This window comes from Salminus brasiliensis, chromosome 2 (genome assembly GCF_030463535.1).
Source record: "Salminus brasiliensis chromosome 2, fSalBra1.hap2, whole genome shotgun sequence".
NCBI lineage: Eukaryota > Metazoa > Chordata > Actinopteri > Characiformes > Bryconidae > Salminus > Salminus brasiliensis.
The window spans coordinates 49,238,484-49,254,964 of NC_132879.1; the positions used below are offsets into that span (position 1 = coordinate 49,238,484).

The following is a 16,481-nucleotide window of genomic DNA, read 5'->3' on the forward strand; positions in this document are numbered from 1 at the left end:
ATCTAGTGGAGAATAAAGAGAACTGCAGCCACTGATGCATAATGCTTCTGTACAGCAGAAATAAAGACTAAAAAATATTAGTGTTACAGAAAATTATCATTAAAACAAGATTATTATTATTATTATTATTATTATTATTATGCTTATTTATTTTAAATAATAATGTGTTATTTGTTGTATTCCTTTATTAATCATGGGTTTCTTACACAGAGCTCTGCATAACAATCTAATGAAGAAAATCTCACCTGCCTCGATTCAGCCGAATAAAACTAACTGTATTAGACTCAGTTTAATTTGAAGTTTAAAGAGTGATAAACAAGTATTTCTGTTCACATTTGTCCTAACAGTGTGTGTGTGTGTGTGTGAGAGAGAGAGAGAGAGAGAGAGAGAGAGAGAGAGAGAGAGAGAGAGAGAGAGAGAGAGAGAGAGAGTGTGCTGGGAGGGGCTTTATCAGTGTATGGATCAGCTCTCTGCAGGTGCAGCATTAAAGCTGTATTACACTGGAGTGTTTCCTCTCTCTGAAGTCAGTCTCCTGTATGTTGGTGGGTTTCCTACCACACTGCTGCCAGTCTCTCCTCTCTCTCACACACACACACACACACACACACACTCCTCTAGAGAGGGAGGTGGGGTTGTGTTGATCAGCGCTGACGCTCTTTTGATAAATATGGAGAAAGAAAAAAAATGCCTCCTCTGATTTGTCACTGAAACTTTTTGATGGTTTCCTCTCCTCTTTCTAATAAGGTCATAGTGAGTGTGATTGGCGGCTGTGGGGTCTCTCTCTCTCTCTCTCTCTCTCTCTCTCTCAGTGTCTTCAGTCTCTCTGGGGGAGTGGAGGTGAAGCTTGTTCTGCTGCTGAGTTGAACGGAGTGTGTGCAGGTCAGAGGGAGATGGACAGCTGTGTGCTTCTCATTCTTCTGTCCTCCACGATCACACTCTCCACAGCTGGTAAGTGAACTCTCACCATCAAATAATCAAAAAGATTAAAAAAGTCTAGATTTTTAGTGTTTTATTGTAGTTTTTAGTAAATATAATAAAATATATCTCTAAAAATAAAATACAAAAAGATGAAACATAGAGAATTTAATTTGATAATTTCTCACTCTGGTGTTTACTGGTGTGTGTTTCACTGCGTCAGTGAATGTCAGTCGCACATTGCGCTGTAGCAGCAGCTCTCCCTTCCTTTACAGCTCAGTAAAGTTAGTAAAGTTTACATCAGTTTTTTCTCAAGCGACGATTAAATTCCATTTTTAATGTTTAAAGTTTTTACTGGTTTATACTGACCAGAACAGCTGAATATTTCATCTTCACAAGATCAGACCTAACCTAAGATGTAAATCCATTAGTAAACACAGTGAACTTCATCAGCATGAAATTCTTATTAAATCAAGACTCGAAATTCTGTAGAATAACTTCAGTCTGACAGACCCTCCTGAAAATGTTCCTCATTTATCTTTACAGTAAAGTCAGACTACAGTCGTGTCTCTCTCCAGTACTTACTCATACCTCCCTATTAAATGTATATTACATCAACACTATACACACACACACACACACACACACACACACACACACACATCCTGCTAAATGAACTGAAAGACAGAGATTGTGTTAAATAAAGTAAACGAAGCTCTGCTTAGTGTCGTAACTTTCCAGTGACCTAAAAAAGACAATAAGCTCAATACTACAATATTAAAATTAGTAACTAATGTGGGGAAAAAGATCTTCCAACTGCTCACTGCTCTGATCCCTCCTGTCTGTCTGATCAGATACTAATACTGATACACTGTCTTGTTCTAAAAGTGGGAGAATATAATTGAACACAACCCACAACCCCCCATGTTTCTGCTGTGATGTCATCCAGTAAAGCATCCAGTGAAGACACACTGTCCAGTAATCTTCTCCTTTTCTAATCTATCGGCTGACCGAGGAACAGGTCATACAGTGAAATCTGACATTCCTCTAAACTACTCCATCATTTTGGTGTCATTTCTGTCCAGTCTCCACACAATCCAGACAATCTCAGGACCCAGAATCACTCACTGGAGGTTTGGCTGTGTGTGACTGGTTGCTGTTACACTTGAGAGGATGAAAGTTGTTGGTGTTTTATCTGTTGATCAAATGCTGTTTCTACACTATACTGAATTTACTGCATCCTCATCTCTCTGTTGTTTAGGCAGTGTGAGGTTGGAGAATGGTGGCAGTCGCTGTGCTGGAAGAGTGGAGGTGTTTCATGATGATCAGTGGGGAACAGTGTGTGGTGTTAATTGGGATATGAGTGATGCTGGAGTGGTGTGTAGAGAGCTGGGCTGTGGGGAGGCTGTAGATGCCCCAAAGTATGGTCACTTTGGATCAGGATCAGGACCAATCTGGATGGATAAGGTGGACTGTAATGGATCAGAATCTACACTGAAGAACTGTGGATCAGATGGATGGGGTGAAAATTACTGTGATCATTCTGTTGATGCTGGAGTCATCTGTTCAGGTAAAGTGCACTCAGTCATCACATCCTGAATAACTGTTTACATTTTTCCAGGATCTTCACACCAGATTCATTTAAATTAATGGTTTGAGTGTAAATTAGTGCTGAATATGTTTCTACTTTGAGCCAATAATATATAAACACCACTAGTTTTCAATTAAGCAGCAGACTGACTAACACTCCTCACAACACAGTGCAGTTCCCTCACTGCTCAACACAGGATCCTCTCCTGAATCTGAGGATGAACATTAGTCAGAAAGAATGAAAGAAGAGGTAGTTCAGTTACTTCCCCTGCATGTGTCCATGTTCCATATTTAAAAACAATTTATTGTAAAAATATTAATCCTCACAATACTTCCAACTTTTAACCAGTAAAAAGTTACACGTGTATCCATAACACTGTTCAGAAAATAAATCAAATACAGTAGAAACAATAGATACTGTAAAAACAGTAAATCCAGCAATAAAACATTAATAATGATCTCGAACCAAAACAAACTTAAGTCTTAAAGTCTAATATTGATAAACCCTCCAACACATGCTTTAGCAGAGGAGTTCTATGTAGTATTGTCCTGCGGGTTAGGCCAGACACAGAGGGATGAACACGGGCAGAGATGGGTCCAATGCAGGTCATTTATCAACACTCAAACACACAAAGAGCCAAAACAAAGCAAATGAAGCCGCAGCTACCGGCACAACCCTGAACACAACACAAACGAGACAAACCAAAGGGCGAAATCAAACAGACCTGAGACCGGGGGGTTACTTGGGGGACCAGCTATTTGGCAAGAGTCTAGAGGGGGTCTATCTTGGTAGAGAGCGCGAGCGCTCGGCCAGGTGGTCTGCTCGCGAACGTGGACGAAGAGCCGAAGCTGTCCTAAACGCACCGCGAGCCGAATCAGGAGCCGAATCAGGAACCTCTCGCTACCTCAAGATCCCAAACTTGCAATTCTCGGCAAGGAGCTCAGCGTCGAAGCTCCTTAAGTACCCCAGCCTCAGGTGAACCGCATGAACACGAAACGAGTCACTGAAGCAATACAACGAACCAAACAGGAACCAAGCGAGGAGGAAGTCCTTATATGGGCCTGTGGGCGGCGGCTCGGAATCCCCCCGGGAGAGGGCGCTATACAGAGGAGCTGACAAGTATCTATGTAGAATTATACTTCTTTTTATATTATTATATACAATGTTATAGGATTATATAATTTTACATTATGAATATATTTTTTGTTTAGTTTTTACATTGAATATTCTCCAATTTATAAACCAAAAAATTTGCAGATAGAAATGCCAAACTGCAAGAAACGTTCCTAATGAATTAATTACCCTTAATTATTTACCATATTAATATTTACAATATAGATCTTGCTATAATTACCAAACACGTTTAGACAAACATTCCTAAAAAGCTGCAAAACACATTAAGGAATCTATTGAAAGGATCTAGCAAGTCTTTAGTGGCATAACAGCTCAGAATTTCACCCTTTCTCATCCACTGTGGGCTAGACTGTGGGGCGTTGTTTAAACCTCATGGTATAAAATAAAAGTCTAAATTTGTCATTAAACCAAAGCTAATTCTAGTCTGTAAGAGTGAAAGCACTGGGATTTTTTTATTTTGTTGATCAAATGCTGTTTCTACACTATACTGAATTTACTGCATCCTCATCTCTCTGTTGTTTAGGCAGTGTGAGATTGGAGAATGGTGGCAGTCGCTGTGCTGGAAGAGTGGAGGTGTTTCATGATGATCAGTGGGGAACAGTGTGTGGTGATAGCTGGGATAAGAGTGATGCTGGAGTGGTGTGTAGAGAGCTGGGCTGTGGGGAGGCTGTAGATGCCCCACAGTATGGTCACTTTGGATCAGGATCAGGACCAATCTGGCTGGATAAAGTGGACTGTAATGGATCAGAGTCTACACTGAAGAACTGTGGATCAGATGGATGGGGTGAACATAACTGTGATCATTCTTTAGATGCTGGAGTCATCTGTTCAGGTAAAGTGCACTCAGTCATCACATCCTGAATAACTGTTTACATTTAACTAGGATCTTCACACCAGATTCATTTAAATTAATCGTTTGAGTGTAAATTAGTGCTGAATATGTTTCTACTTTGAGCCAATAATATATAAACACCACTAGTTTTCAATTAAGCAGCAGACTGACTAACACTCCTCACAACACAGTGCAGTTCCCTCACTGCTCAACACAGGATCCTCTCCTGAATCTGAGGATGAACATTAGTCAGAAAGAGTGAAAGAAGAGGTAGTTCAGTTACTTCCCCTGCATGTGTCCATGTTCCATATTTAAACACATAATTTATTGTAAAAATATTAATCCTCACAATACTTCCAACTTTTAACCAGTAAAAAGTTACACATGTATCCATAACACTGTTCAGAAAATACATCAAATACGGTAGAAACAATAGATACTGTAAAAACAGCGTCGAAGCTCCTTAAGTACCCCAGCCTCAGGTGAACCGCATGAACACGAAACGAGACACTGAAGCAATACAACGAACCAAACAGGAACCAAGCGAGGAGGAAGTCCTTATATGGGCCTGTGGGCGGGGGCTCGGAATCGCCCCGGGAGAGGGCGCTATACAGAGGAGCTGACAAGTATCTATGTAGAATTACACTTCTTTTTATATTATTATATACAATGTTATAGGATTATATAATTTTATATTATGAATATATTTTTTGTTTAGTTTTTACATTGTATATTCTCCAATATATAAACCAAAAAGTTTGCAGATAGAAATGCCAAACTGCAAGGAACGTTCCTAATGAATTAATTACCCTTAATTATTTACCATATTAATATTTACAATATAGATCTTGTTATAATTATTAAACACGTTTAGACAAACATTCCTAAAAAGCTGCAAAACACATTAAGGAATCTATTGAAAGGATCTAGCAAGTCTTTAGTGGCATAACAGCTTAGAATGTCACCCTTTCTCATCCACTGTGGGCTAGACTGTGGGGCGTTGTTTAAACCTCATGGTATAAAATAAAAGTCTAAATTTGTCATTAAACCAAAGCTAATTCTAGTCTGTAAGAGTGAACGCACTGGGATTTTTTTATTTTGTTGATCAAATGCTGTTTCTACACTACACTGAATTTACTGCATCCTCACCTCTCTGTTGTTTAGGCAGTGTGAGATTGGAGAATGGTGGCAGTCGCTGTGCTGGAAGAGTGGAGGTGTTTCATGATGATCAGTGGGGAACAGTGTGTGGTTATAATTGGGATATGAGTGATGCTGGAGTGGTGTGTAGAGAGCTGGGCTGTGGGGAGGCTGTAGAGGCAGTGACAAATCTTGGGTTTGGACCAGGATCAGGACCAATCTGGATGGATAATGTGCGCTGTAGTGGATCAGAGTCTACACTGAAGAACTGTAGATCACGAGGATGGGGTAAACATTACTGTAATCATAATGAAGATGCTGGAGTCATCTGTTCAGGTAAAGTACACTCAGTCATCACATCCTGAATAACTGTTTACATTTTTCCAGGATCTTCACACCAGATTCATTTTAATTAATCATTTGAGTGTAAATTAGTGCTGAATATGTTTCTACTTTGAGCCAATAATATATAAACACCACTAGTTTTCAATTAAGCAGCAGACTGACTAACACTCCTCACAACACAGTGCAGTTCCCTCACTGCTCAACACAGGATCCTCTCCTGAATCTGAGGATGAACATTAGTCAGAAAGAGTGAAAGAAGAGGTAGTTCAGTTACTTCCCCTGCATGTGTCCATGTTCCATATTTAAACACATAATTTATTGTAAAAATATTAATCCTCACAATACTTCCAACTTTTAACCAGTAAAAAGTTACACATGTATCCATAACACTGTTCAGAAAATAAATCAAATACAGTAGAAACAATAGATACTGTAAAAACAGTAAATACAGCAATAAAACATTAATAATGATCTCAAACCAAAAACAAACTTAAGTCTTAAAGTCTAATATTGATAAACCCTCCAACACATGCTTTAGCAGAGGAGTTCTATGTAGTATTGTCCTGCGGGTTAGGCCAGACACAGAGGGATGAACACGGGCAGAGATGGGTCCAATGCAGGTCATTTATTAACACTCAAACACACAAAGAGCCAAAACAAAGCAAATGAAGCCGCAGCTACCGGCACAACCCTGAACACAACACAAACGAGACAAACCAAAGGGCGAAATCAAACAGACCTGAGACCGGGGGGTTACTTGGGGGACCAGCTACTTGGCAAGAGTCTAGAGGGGGTCTATCTTGGTAGAGAGCGCGAGCGCTCGGCCAGGTGGTCTGCTCGCGAACGTGGACGAAGAGCCGAAGCTGTCCTAAACGCACCGCGAGCCGAATCAGGAGCCGAATCAGGAACCTCTCGCTACCTCAAGATCCCAAAATTGCAATTCTCGGCAAGGAGCTCAGCGTCGAAGCTCCTTAAGTACCCCAGCCTCAGGTGAACCGCATGAACACGAAACGAGTCACTGAAGCAATACAACGAACCAAACAGGAACCAAGCGAGGAGGAAGTCCTTATATGGGCCTGTGGGCGGGGGCTCGGAATCGCCCCGGGAGAGGGCGCTATACAGAGGAGCTGACAAGTATCTATGTAGAATTATACTTCTTTTTATATTATTATATACAATGTTATAGGATTATATCATTTTACATTATTAATATATTTTTTGTTTGCTTTTTATATTGAATATTCTCCAATATATTAACCAAAAAGTTTGCAGATAGAAATGCCCCACTGCAAGGAACGTTCCTAATGAATTAATTACCCTTAATTATTTACCATATTAATATTTACAATATAGATCTTGCTATAATTATCAAACACGTTTAGACAAACATTCCTAAAAAGCTGCAAAACACATTAAGGAATCTATTGAAAGGATCTAGCAAGTCTTTAGTGGCATAACAGCTCAGAATTTCACCCTTTCTCATCCACTGTGGGCTAGACTGTGGGGCGTTGTTTAAACCTCATGGTATAAAATAAAAGTCTAAATTTGTCATTAAACCAAAGCTAATTCTAGTCTGTAAGAGTGAAAGCACTGGGATGTGAGTTTCACTGCAAAGCAAATCACTTCAGTCATAGAGGTGTGGTCACTGTAAGGTCGAGTCGTTAACATTCTGCTGCTGTTCAGGTCACTTCAGTCACTTCAGGAGTAGATCAGCTGCTTATCTCGATCAGTTTTCTCCAAGCCTGACTGTCATACATACACAGGGTTCAGCTCTGTGATCAGTTCTACAGCTCAGGACTGCTTTCTGAATAAAAACAACTGGGGCTTTTTGTGACCCTTTTCTAAGGGTGCACCCCAACTGCTTCCTAATCACTGATACTAAATAGTTTTTAAGAGTAAAGTATGTTTTATTAAATTGTCAATAATATCAAGTATACTAAAAATCCAAGATATATACTCGGTTGGGTGTGTGGTTACAATGGACACTATTATGCTACAGTGCAATGAGAAATGTAAATGGAGGAGCTACTCACGTCTGGACCAATTATTTAAAAAAACAGCGGAAAACGACGTAAGCATCACTTCATTAGGAAATGTGTTAGTATGGTAATATTTAAATAAATTGTGTATCAACTTGTCAAACCTGCTCTATTAGGGCTCATGTATATAGTGTATACCTTATAGTATGTGTGTGTAGTACACAATTGGGGCACAGCCTAATAGTTTATTATGGTCAGTGTTGGCGATAACGTGGTACAAAGTAATGCATTATAACGTTACAGTGATATGATTACTTTTCTAAAAAGAAATAATATAATACATCACAGTTAAATAGTTTGTAATCACAATACAGTTACCAGCTTAATGTTACATGTGTTATTACGTTTTTTTAAATAATTAAAATTGCATAAAATATTTTTTCTGCCTAATTTCTGCACACACTACTTTGACTGAGTGGAAGGCTGTGGTGATGAACATGCAGCTGAAGGGAGGCAAGGTGTTAACCTTGCCTCCCTTCAGCTGCATGTTCATCACCACAGCCTTCCACTCAGTCAAAGTTGAACAGGTAAATGTTCTGAAACATGGCACCTGAGGAGCGTGCTGGAGTAATTCACTGAGTAGCAAGTGATGTGGATGAGAATGGCAATGAACGACGGGGGCTGCTCGGCTGGAGTCAAGCTAACCGCGCTCTGACGATTCCATCTGGGATAGCAGTCACTTAGCAACTGCATAGCAACTGCATAGCACTCATCTGGGACAACATAATAACTGCTTAACAACAACATTGTAATCACTTAGCATGACATAGAAAGTACAAAGTGACTGCACAGCAACCGTCTGGTATACTGAAGCAACTGTCTAGAAACTGCATAGCATCCATTTGGGACGCCATAGACACTGCTCAGCAAAAGCAGAGTAATTACTTGGAACAGCATGATAACTGCATAGTGACCACCCAGGCAGCATATCAACCACCTAGCAACTGAAGAGCAAACATCTTGGACACAGTGGCAACTGCTTAGTGACAACATAGCAACCACCTGGGATTCCATGGCAACAACTCAGAACAGCATAGGAACTGATAAGCCACACCATAGCAACCACATGGAACAACATACCAACTACCTAACAACCACATAGCATCAAACAGAAAGGCCAAAAAAAGCTGCATAGCAACAACCTAGCAACCACATGCCAAAGCTTATTAACCAAATTGCAACCACATATCAATTACATTGGACACCATTTAAACTGCATAGCAACCACTTGGAATAGCATAGCAACTGCTTGGGACATCACAGCAAATTTCCCACGGCATCCTTTGAATAGCATTGCAACAGTCTGGGGTACCACAACAACTGCTGAGAAACATCACAGCAGACACATGGACAAGTACAAAGCATAGTAATTGCCCAGCAATTTCATAGCAACCCATACCATAGCATGAGATACAACAGCAATCACTTATCAACAGCATCACAACTTCTTGTAAGAGCATAGCAACTTCCTAGAAATCACCTAGAAAAAATTACTGTTCAAACACTGAAGAAAAGCACTTTTCTAGTTATTTATTACCTTTTACTGAAAAGACGTGTTTCTCAGAAAGAGATAGAGCCTAGTCTAAGACTACATTTTCCTTTTAAGCTCCAGTCGTAATTCAGTTAGGACTAATAGTAATCCTTGTCTAGGCAAGTGTCTCAGTGTGTTTCTGTAAATCTACTATTTTTTTCTATGCTGTGTAAAGTCTTAATGTAATTCAAATACACACACAGGTCACAGGAAGTCCAGACTTACTGATGGTCCTCATCTGTGCTCTGGGAGAGTGGAGGTGCTTCATGGACATACCTGGGGCACAGTGTGTGATGCTGGCTTTGACCAGCAGGATGCAGAGGTTGTGTGTCGAGAGCTGGGCTGTGGGCTTCCTGTGGAGGTGCTGGGAGCAGCTGCTTTTGGCAGAGGGGAGGGTCAGGTGTGGTCAGAGGAGCTTCAGTGTAGAGGCAACGAATCTGAGATTTACTTCTGCCCAAAACACCCAACCTCACTCACACACAAGTGCTCTCATGACAATGATGTGGGACTGGTGTGTGCTGGTACAGTATGAATATTTAAACTCTCCTTAAAAAGTGATTTCAAACTTTGGCAAACTGAAAATGTTCTCTCAATCCGTGTTAAATTCTGTAATATGATGTTCATTTAGGTCACACTCAGGCTCGGTTGATGAACGGTTTAGACTCCTGTTCTGGTCGAGTGGAGCTCCAGTACCTCAGTGAGTGGGGCACAGTGTGTGATGTAAGCTGGGATATGAGAGCTGCCAGTGCCCTCTGTGGTCAGCTGAAGTGTGGGAGTGCTGTGGCAGTGTTGGGGTCAGACTGGTTTGGGGAGGGGAGTGACCGGATCTGGGCTGATGTGTTTAATTGTCAGGGGAACGAAACACACATGTCAAAATGTCCCATTTCATCATGGAGTCGAACTGCATGCTCTCATAAACAGGATGTTGGAGTCATCTGCAATGGTGCGTCATCATGTTAGTAAATGACTGTGTACACACATGGACAAAATTGTTGGTACCCCTTGGTTAATGAAAGAAAAACCCACAATGGTCACAGAAATAACTTGAATCTGACAAAAGTAATAATAAATACAAATGTTATGAAAATGAACAAATGAAAATCCGACATTGATTTTCAACCATGCTTCAACAGAATTATTAAAAAAAAGAAACTTATGAAACAGGCCTGGACAGAACCTTTAACTTAATATTTTGTTGCACAACCTTTTGAGGCAATCACTACAATCAAATGAGTCCTGTAACTATCAATGAGACTTCTGCACCTCTCAGCAGGTATTTTGGCCCACTTTTCATGAGCAAACTTCTCCAGTTGTCTCAGGTTTGAAGGGTGTCTTTTCCAGACGGCATGTTTCAGCTCCTTCAAAAGATGCTCAATAGGATTTAGGTCAGGGCTCATAGAAGGCCACTTCAGAATACTCTATCCTACTTTATCCTCTTAGCCATTCTTGGGTATTTTTAGCTGTGTGTTATGGGTCATTATCCTGTTGCAAGACCCATGACCTGCGACTGAGACCAAGCTTTCTGACACTGGGCAGCACATTTCTCTCTAGAATTCCTTGATAGTCTTGATATTTTATTGTACCCTGCACAGATTCAAGACACCCTCTGTCAGATGCAGCAAAGCAGCCCCAGAATATAACAGAGCCTTCTCCATGTTTCACAGTAGGGACAGTGTTCTTTTCTTGAAATGCTTCATTTTTCCCTCTGTGAACATAGAGCTCATATACCTTGGCAAAAAGTTATATTTGGCTTATCTGTCCATAGGACATTCTCCCAGAAGCTTTGGGGCTTGTCAACATGTAGTTTGGCAAATTTCAGTCTGGCTTTTTTATGATTTGTTTTCAACAATGGTGTCCTCCTTGGTCATCCCCCATGAAGTCCACTTTGGACTGAGATGGTCTTATAACCTTTACATTTAACATGCTTGTCTATAATTTTCTTTCTAATCTCCTGAGACAACTCTTTCCTTCGCTTCCTCTGGTCCATGTTGAGTGTGGTACACACCATGTCACCAAACAGCACAGTTACTACCTTTAGCCCTATATATAGGCCCACTCACTGATTACAAGATTGTAGACACCTGTGATGCTAATTAGTAGACTCACCTTGATTTAACATGTCCCTTTGGTCACATTATTTTCAGGGATTGTTGTTAATTTTCATAGAATTTTTTATTTATTAATACTTTTGTCAGATTCAAGTTATTTCTGTGACCATTGTGGGTTTTCCTTTCATTAACCAAGGGGTACCAACAATTTTGTCCACATGTGTTGTTCTGTGCCACAACAAAACAAAAAATTGTTAGGTTATTTTCCATTTTAGGTTCCTCTCTAGAGTTTTATGATGGGCAAGTGCGGTTCTCTGGAGGGATGGAGTGTGAGGGGGAGGTGGAGGTGTACTTCAGGCAGGACTGGAGGAGAGTTCTGCTGGACTCCTGGAGTGAGTCTGTGGCCTCTGTGGTCTGCAGACAGCTGAGCTGTGGCACTGTACTCAACATCTCCAGCTCCTCTCCATCCAGTTCTAAAAACAGCTACATGTGTGTGACGGGTTTTAACTGCTCTGGGAGTGAAGCTCATCTGGGGAACTGCAGCAGTGCACAAGAAGTCAACTGCAGCTCCAAAGAACAGCTGTACATCTCCTGCTTGGGTAAGATTTACATATTCAAGTATTAAAAGTATTATTCTGAATTAAAACATACTGGTACTGTTATTGTCAATCTCTCAGTCAGAGGATTAAAGATATTTGGACAATTCTTTGCTGTGTAAAGAATTTAGGGTGTCTGAACTAATTTCTGTGTGTAGGTAAGTTTAACCGAGTGCACAGCTCCATCAGGCTGGTTGGCTCTGGAGGAGACTGTGCAGGAAGGCTGGAGGTTTTCCACAGCGGCTCATGGGGGACCGTAAGTGATGACTTGTGGGATATTGAGGATGCAAAGGTGGTCTGCAGACAGCTACAGTGTGGAGTGGCCCTCAGTGCTCCAGTACCAGCCCGGTTTAGAACTGGAACTGGATCCATATGGTTGAATGAGGTGGAGTGTGAGGGGAACGAGACGTCTCTGTGGAACTGTAGATATCAGCTGTGTGGAGAAAATGAATGTGAACACAAGGATGATGTAGGAGTCGTGTGCTCAGGTGAAACATGCGGACTGCTGTTATTCTTTAAATATTGCGTTACAGTTTATGCTGATGATTGAGAATTAAGTGTTTTAAAATTAAAAACACAATATTTTTAACTTGTTTACCATGAGTGTTTATTCTGTGGTCATTCTGAGCTTTTACAGTAACATATCTTAACAATATACTAAAAAAATCCTATGTAGCACTTTATTAATTCAATAAAATGTAATCTTTCTCCCACCAGAGTTTAAAGAGATCAGACTCACTGAGGGCTGTGAGGGGAATCTGGAGGTGTTCTACAATGGAACCTGGGGGAATGTGTGCAACAATGGGATGACTGAAGAAACAGTAAGTTTAATTTGTCGAGAGCTGAACTGTGGAAGAACTGGCAGTGAGTCCTGGGCCAAAGCAAGAATGGAATCAGCTCCAACTGGCTGGATGGTGTGAAATGTAGGAAACATGACTCCACTCTGTGGAACTGTCCTTCTTCTCTCTGGGGACAGAACATATGTGACAAAAACAGTGAAGTGGCAAAGATTACCTGCTCAGGTAGGCAGAAACTCTCTATAGATTATAGACAGTGGTTTACTGCATGAGTGAATCATTTTTCCAAATAGTCAGCCTGCCTTTAGAAGGAGGGATTAAAGAGTTTATACATTTTTATGGTCACAGCAACCCAAAGCCAGTCACAGACCAAAAGGACATGCTCCTCATCTCGCTACCAGAAGTGGTGCTCAAGTAAGACTCCTCATTTCATTCATCTACTAAAGAGAAAATTTCTGAAATGCTTGTAGTTGAATCAGTATTAATATAAAATGAGGGGTATAATTAATTATCATATCTAAAGAAATGTCATGGTTTGAACCATGAATCAAATTTGTAAAAAAACAAAAAAAAAAACAAAACCCAGCCAACCCAGTCCACAACATTCATGGGATGATGTCCCACTCCTCCGTCCTTACAGATTTAGCCTCTTCATGAAACTTGAAGAGTCAACACTAAATGAGTTACTTAGTCATTTATTTCCATTTCAATTGTATTCAAAATATTGAGAGTGTATTGATCAGTGCACCCAGTATCATGAATCAAACTGAATCAGGGGCAGTTGGTCTGGCTCTATTATCACAAGATAACTGGTTTGATCTCTGATAATGTGTCATTGTAACTTGACGGAAGCACATGTTGGCCTTCATCCTCCCAGCAGCATGGTGTTATCCTAGCAAAAGGGTGGAAACTAGAAATGTGGGGGAAAATCCAAAGAAGAAATGAATCCTGTCTGAGTCTGTTGTAACATTCCTCTTTAACACTGTCACACTGTTCAGTATTTGAAAGCAGGCAGCGTGTACCATCAGCCACCAGCAGTTGGTTTGGCCAGTAGGAAAAGTAGGAAAGCTGGTGGAACTAGAGCAAAGAACTCCAAGTTCCAGAAACCCCAGCGGCAATCAACACTGACCAGACCCACCTGTGTGGCACGGTATATTTAAACACCCAGCCATACAGTGAGTTACAAACAGTCAAAAGAGAAGCAAGAGCTAAAAAGGGAAAGAATTTACGTTAACAGTTAAGAAGGACAGTGTTTGTTGTAGTCAGTGGAGAAAAGCAAAACTAGAAAAAGAAAATAGTTTGAGAAACAGTTTGGATTGTCCTTTGTTTGAAAGGACACTCCTGGTGTTTCCTTTGTTTGTTTTTCCGCATTTTTCTGTATTGCTTTTAGACAGTTTTTATACTACCAATTCTCACAGCTGTGGTGGAAACACATTGGACTTCCATTACCAGGGTTGGGAGTTCGAGCCCCACCACGGCCAGAGTCTCTGACCAAGCAGCAATCTTGTCTTGACTTAAAATAGTCACCCTTTGTTATGCTCATATAATATAATACCCACCAAAAGGTAGTTTCATTATATAAACTAATTTATGAATAAATGAACTGCACTTGAGTCCACCACACTGTAACAGTAACAGTATAAGTATTAGTTATGTTACAAATATCAGTCCGACTTCTTAAATTATGTATATTGCTTATATATGTTAAAGGTCAGTTATTAGAGTTATGACAGACTGTACTAGAAATATAATCTAATATGTTTCAGTTTAATGTGCAGTTGCAATTGTTTATGTGTGGTGTAGAGCACCTGCCTCTCAGGCTGAGAAGAGGAGAGGGAAGCTGCTCTGGGACACTAGAGGTTTTTCATAATGCTCAATGGGGGTTTGTCTGTGGTGACTGGTGGGACATGAAGGACGCTCGGGTGGTCTGCAGGCAGCTGGGCTGTGGGCTGGCACTGAATGCTAATGGGAGTGTTGCTGTTGGTGCTGATGAAGGGCCTATCTGGCTAAACAGAGTGAAGTGTAAAGGGAATGAGATTCACCTGTGGGACTGTCCTCATTCCCTGAAGAGACAAACTGACTGCTTCTACAAGGCTGAAATCACCTGTGCAGGTCAGAGAAGCTGCCTGACTCCAGTATAAACTAAAAGTATTCAGAATCTGCAAGAATTGAATAGTAAATAGATCATAATTATTCTGTATTTACAGACATATCCATGCCTATGACTACAACAACCATTGGAACAACTACCATCTCCACCACCACCGGTACTCTTTTCATCTCTTAGGTCATTTTTCTAAATGTTTGTGAATTGATTGTTCAGATCTACACAGTTTCAGTTCTGTGTTTTTATTTCCAATTTGTCTCACAGTAAGGAGAACAAACCCTACTCCACAAACTCCTCTATCAGCTGTTCCCTACATCTATCCAGTGTCTCTCCTTGTTCTGGGAACGGTGGTCTTCCTGGCCTTAGTGCTTCTGGTTGTGCTGTTTAACCAGAACAGAGTGTTCAGGAGAGGTAGGGAGATTCAGAGATCATCTACAATCCACTTTCTGTACATTCTCTAAACATCATCAGTCCTTCAGTCTGTCATCAGTCTTCTCTTCTACTGAACTGACTCCATGTTTCTCTCTGTCTCTCTCACAGTGCTCTCTAAGAGGAGGCAGAAGACTCTGCCTGAGGACATCTATGAGGAGATTGACCCCAGATACATCAACAAAAGAAATTACTCAACTCAGCGGAGTGAGTGATCTATTTGCAGTATTTTACATGAGGCTCATTGTGGTAAATTAGGATATTCTTATTTATAATTTAATTTGCCTAGCATTTAAGCAATTTGTTCTCAGTTAATACTACATTAGGAATACTATTTAATTTCTTCATTGTATTACTCAGTGCATTTCCTCATTATTGTAAATAATAAGAGGGAATCAGTTAAATGAGTGGTTAATGTGTATTAGATAAGTGTGCAGTTAGAGGAGCTCTACTTGTACTATAGTTAATGAGCATTTATTAGCAGCTGCAGCGAAACTGTATTGTTACTATACAACCTCCGGTTTTGGACACAATGAAAAAACCACATACCTGTAGGTGTGTGGGTGTTAGTGTGTGTGTGTTCATGCTTGCTTCTAAGAGTGAGAAAGTGCAGCAAATAGAACATTGAAAGAGCAAGGGGGATTGGATGTGTACAAGTATATGAATGTGACAGTTAGGTGGAGGAAAGAGAGAGAGAGAGAGAGAGAGAGAGAGTGTGTGTGTGTGTGTGTGTGTGTGTGTGTATGTGTGCTTGCTTATGTGCCTGTATGTGTGTGCAGATGTGTGGGCGTGTGTGTGTGTGTGACATTGAAGGAGTCATTAAGTGAGTGCACCCCGAGTGAGTGACTGAGTCACAGTGTAAGTGAATTAGTGAGTAAATGATTGTGAGTTTCTGAGTGAGTGAGTGAATAAGTGGATAGTTTAGTGTAGTGATTAACAAAAAACAAAGCGAGTCAGAGGAAAATTAAGTCACATGGCGG

At 40.6% G+C, this 16,481-nt stretch overlaps 1 protein-coding gene across 1 annotated transcript in view; it reads left to right on the plus strand.

The window, feature by feature from the left end:
- LOC140549432 (scavenger receptor cysteine-rich domain-containing protein DMBT1-like) overlaps window positions 1–16,481 on the plus strand; it is a 61,969-nt gene that overhangs the window by 40,641 nt on the left and 4,847 nt on the right. Inside the window, 14 exon segments of the mRNA XM_072673072.1 lie at window positions 2,177–2,485; window positions 4,164–4,472; window positions 5,637–5,950; window positions 9,739–10,045; window positions 10,153–10,467; window positions 11,848–12,171; window positions 12,327–12,656; window positions 12,886–13,068; window positions 13,071–13,224; window positions 13,342–13,379; window positions 14,769–15,077; window positions 15,173–15,232; window positions 15,337–15,483; window positions 15,613–15,708. Coding sequence (XP_072529173.1) covers window positions 2,177–2,485; window positions 4,164–4,472; window positions 5,637–5,950; window positions 9,739–10,045; window positions 10,153–10,467; window positions 11,848–12,171; window positions 12,327–12,656; window positions 12,886–13,068; window positions 13,071–13,224; window positions 13,342–13,379; window positions 14,769–15,077; window positions 15,173–15,232; window positions 15,337–15,483; window positions 15,613–15,708 — 3,195 coding nt within the window.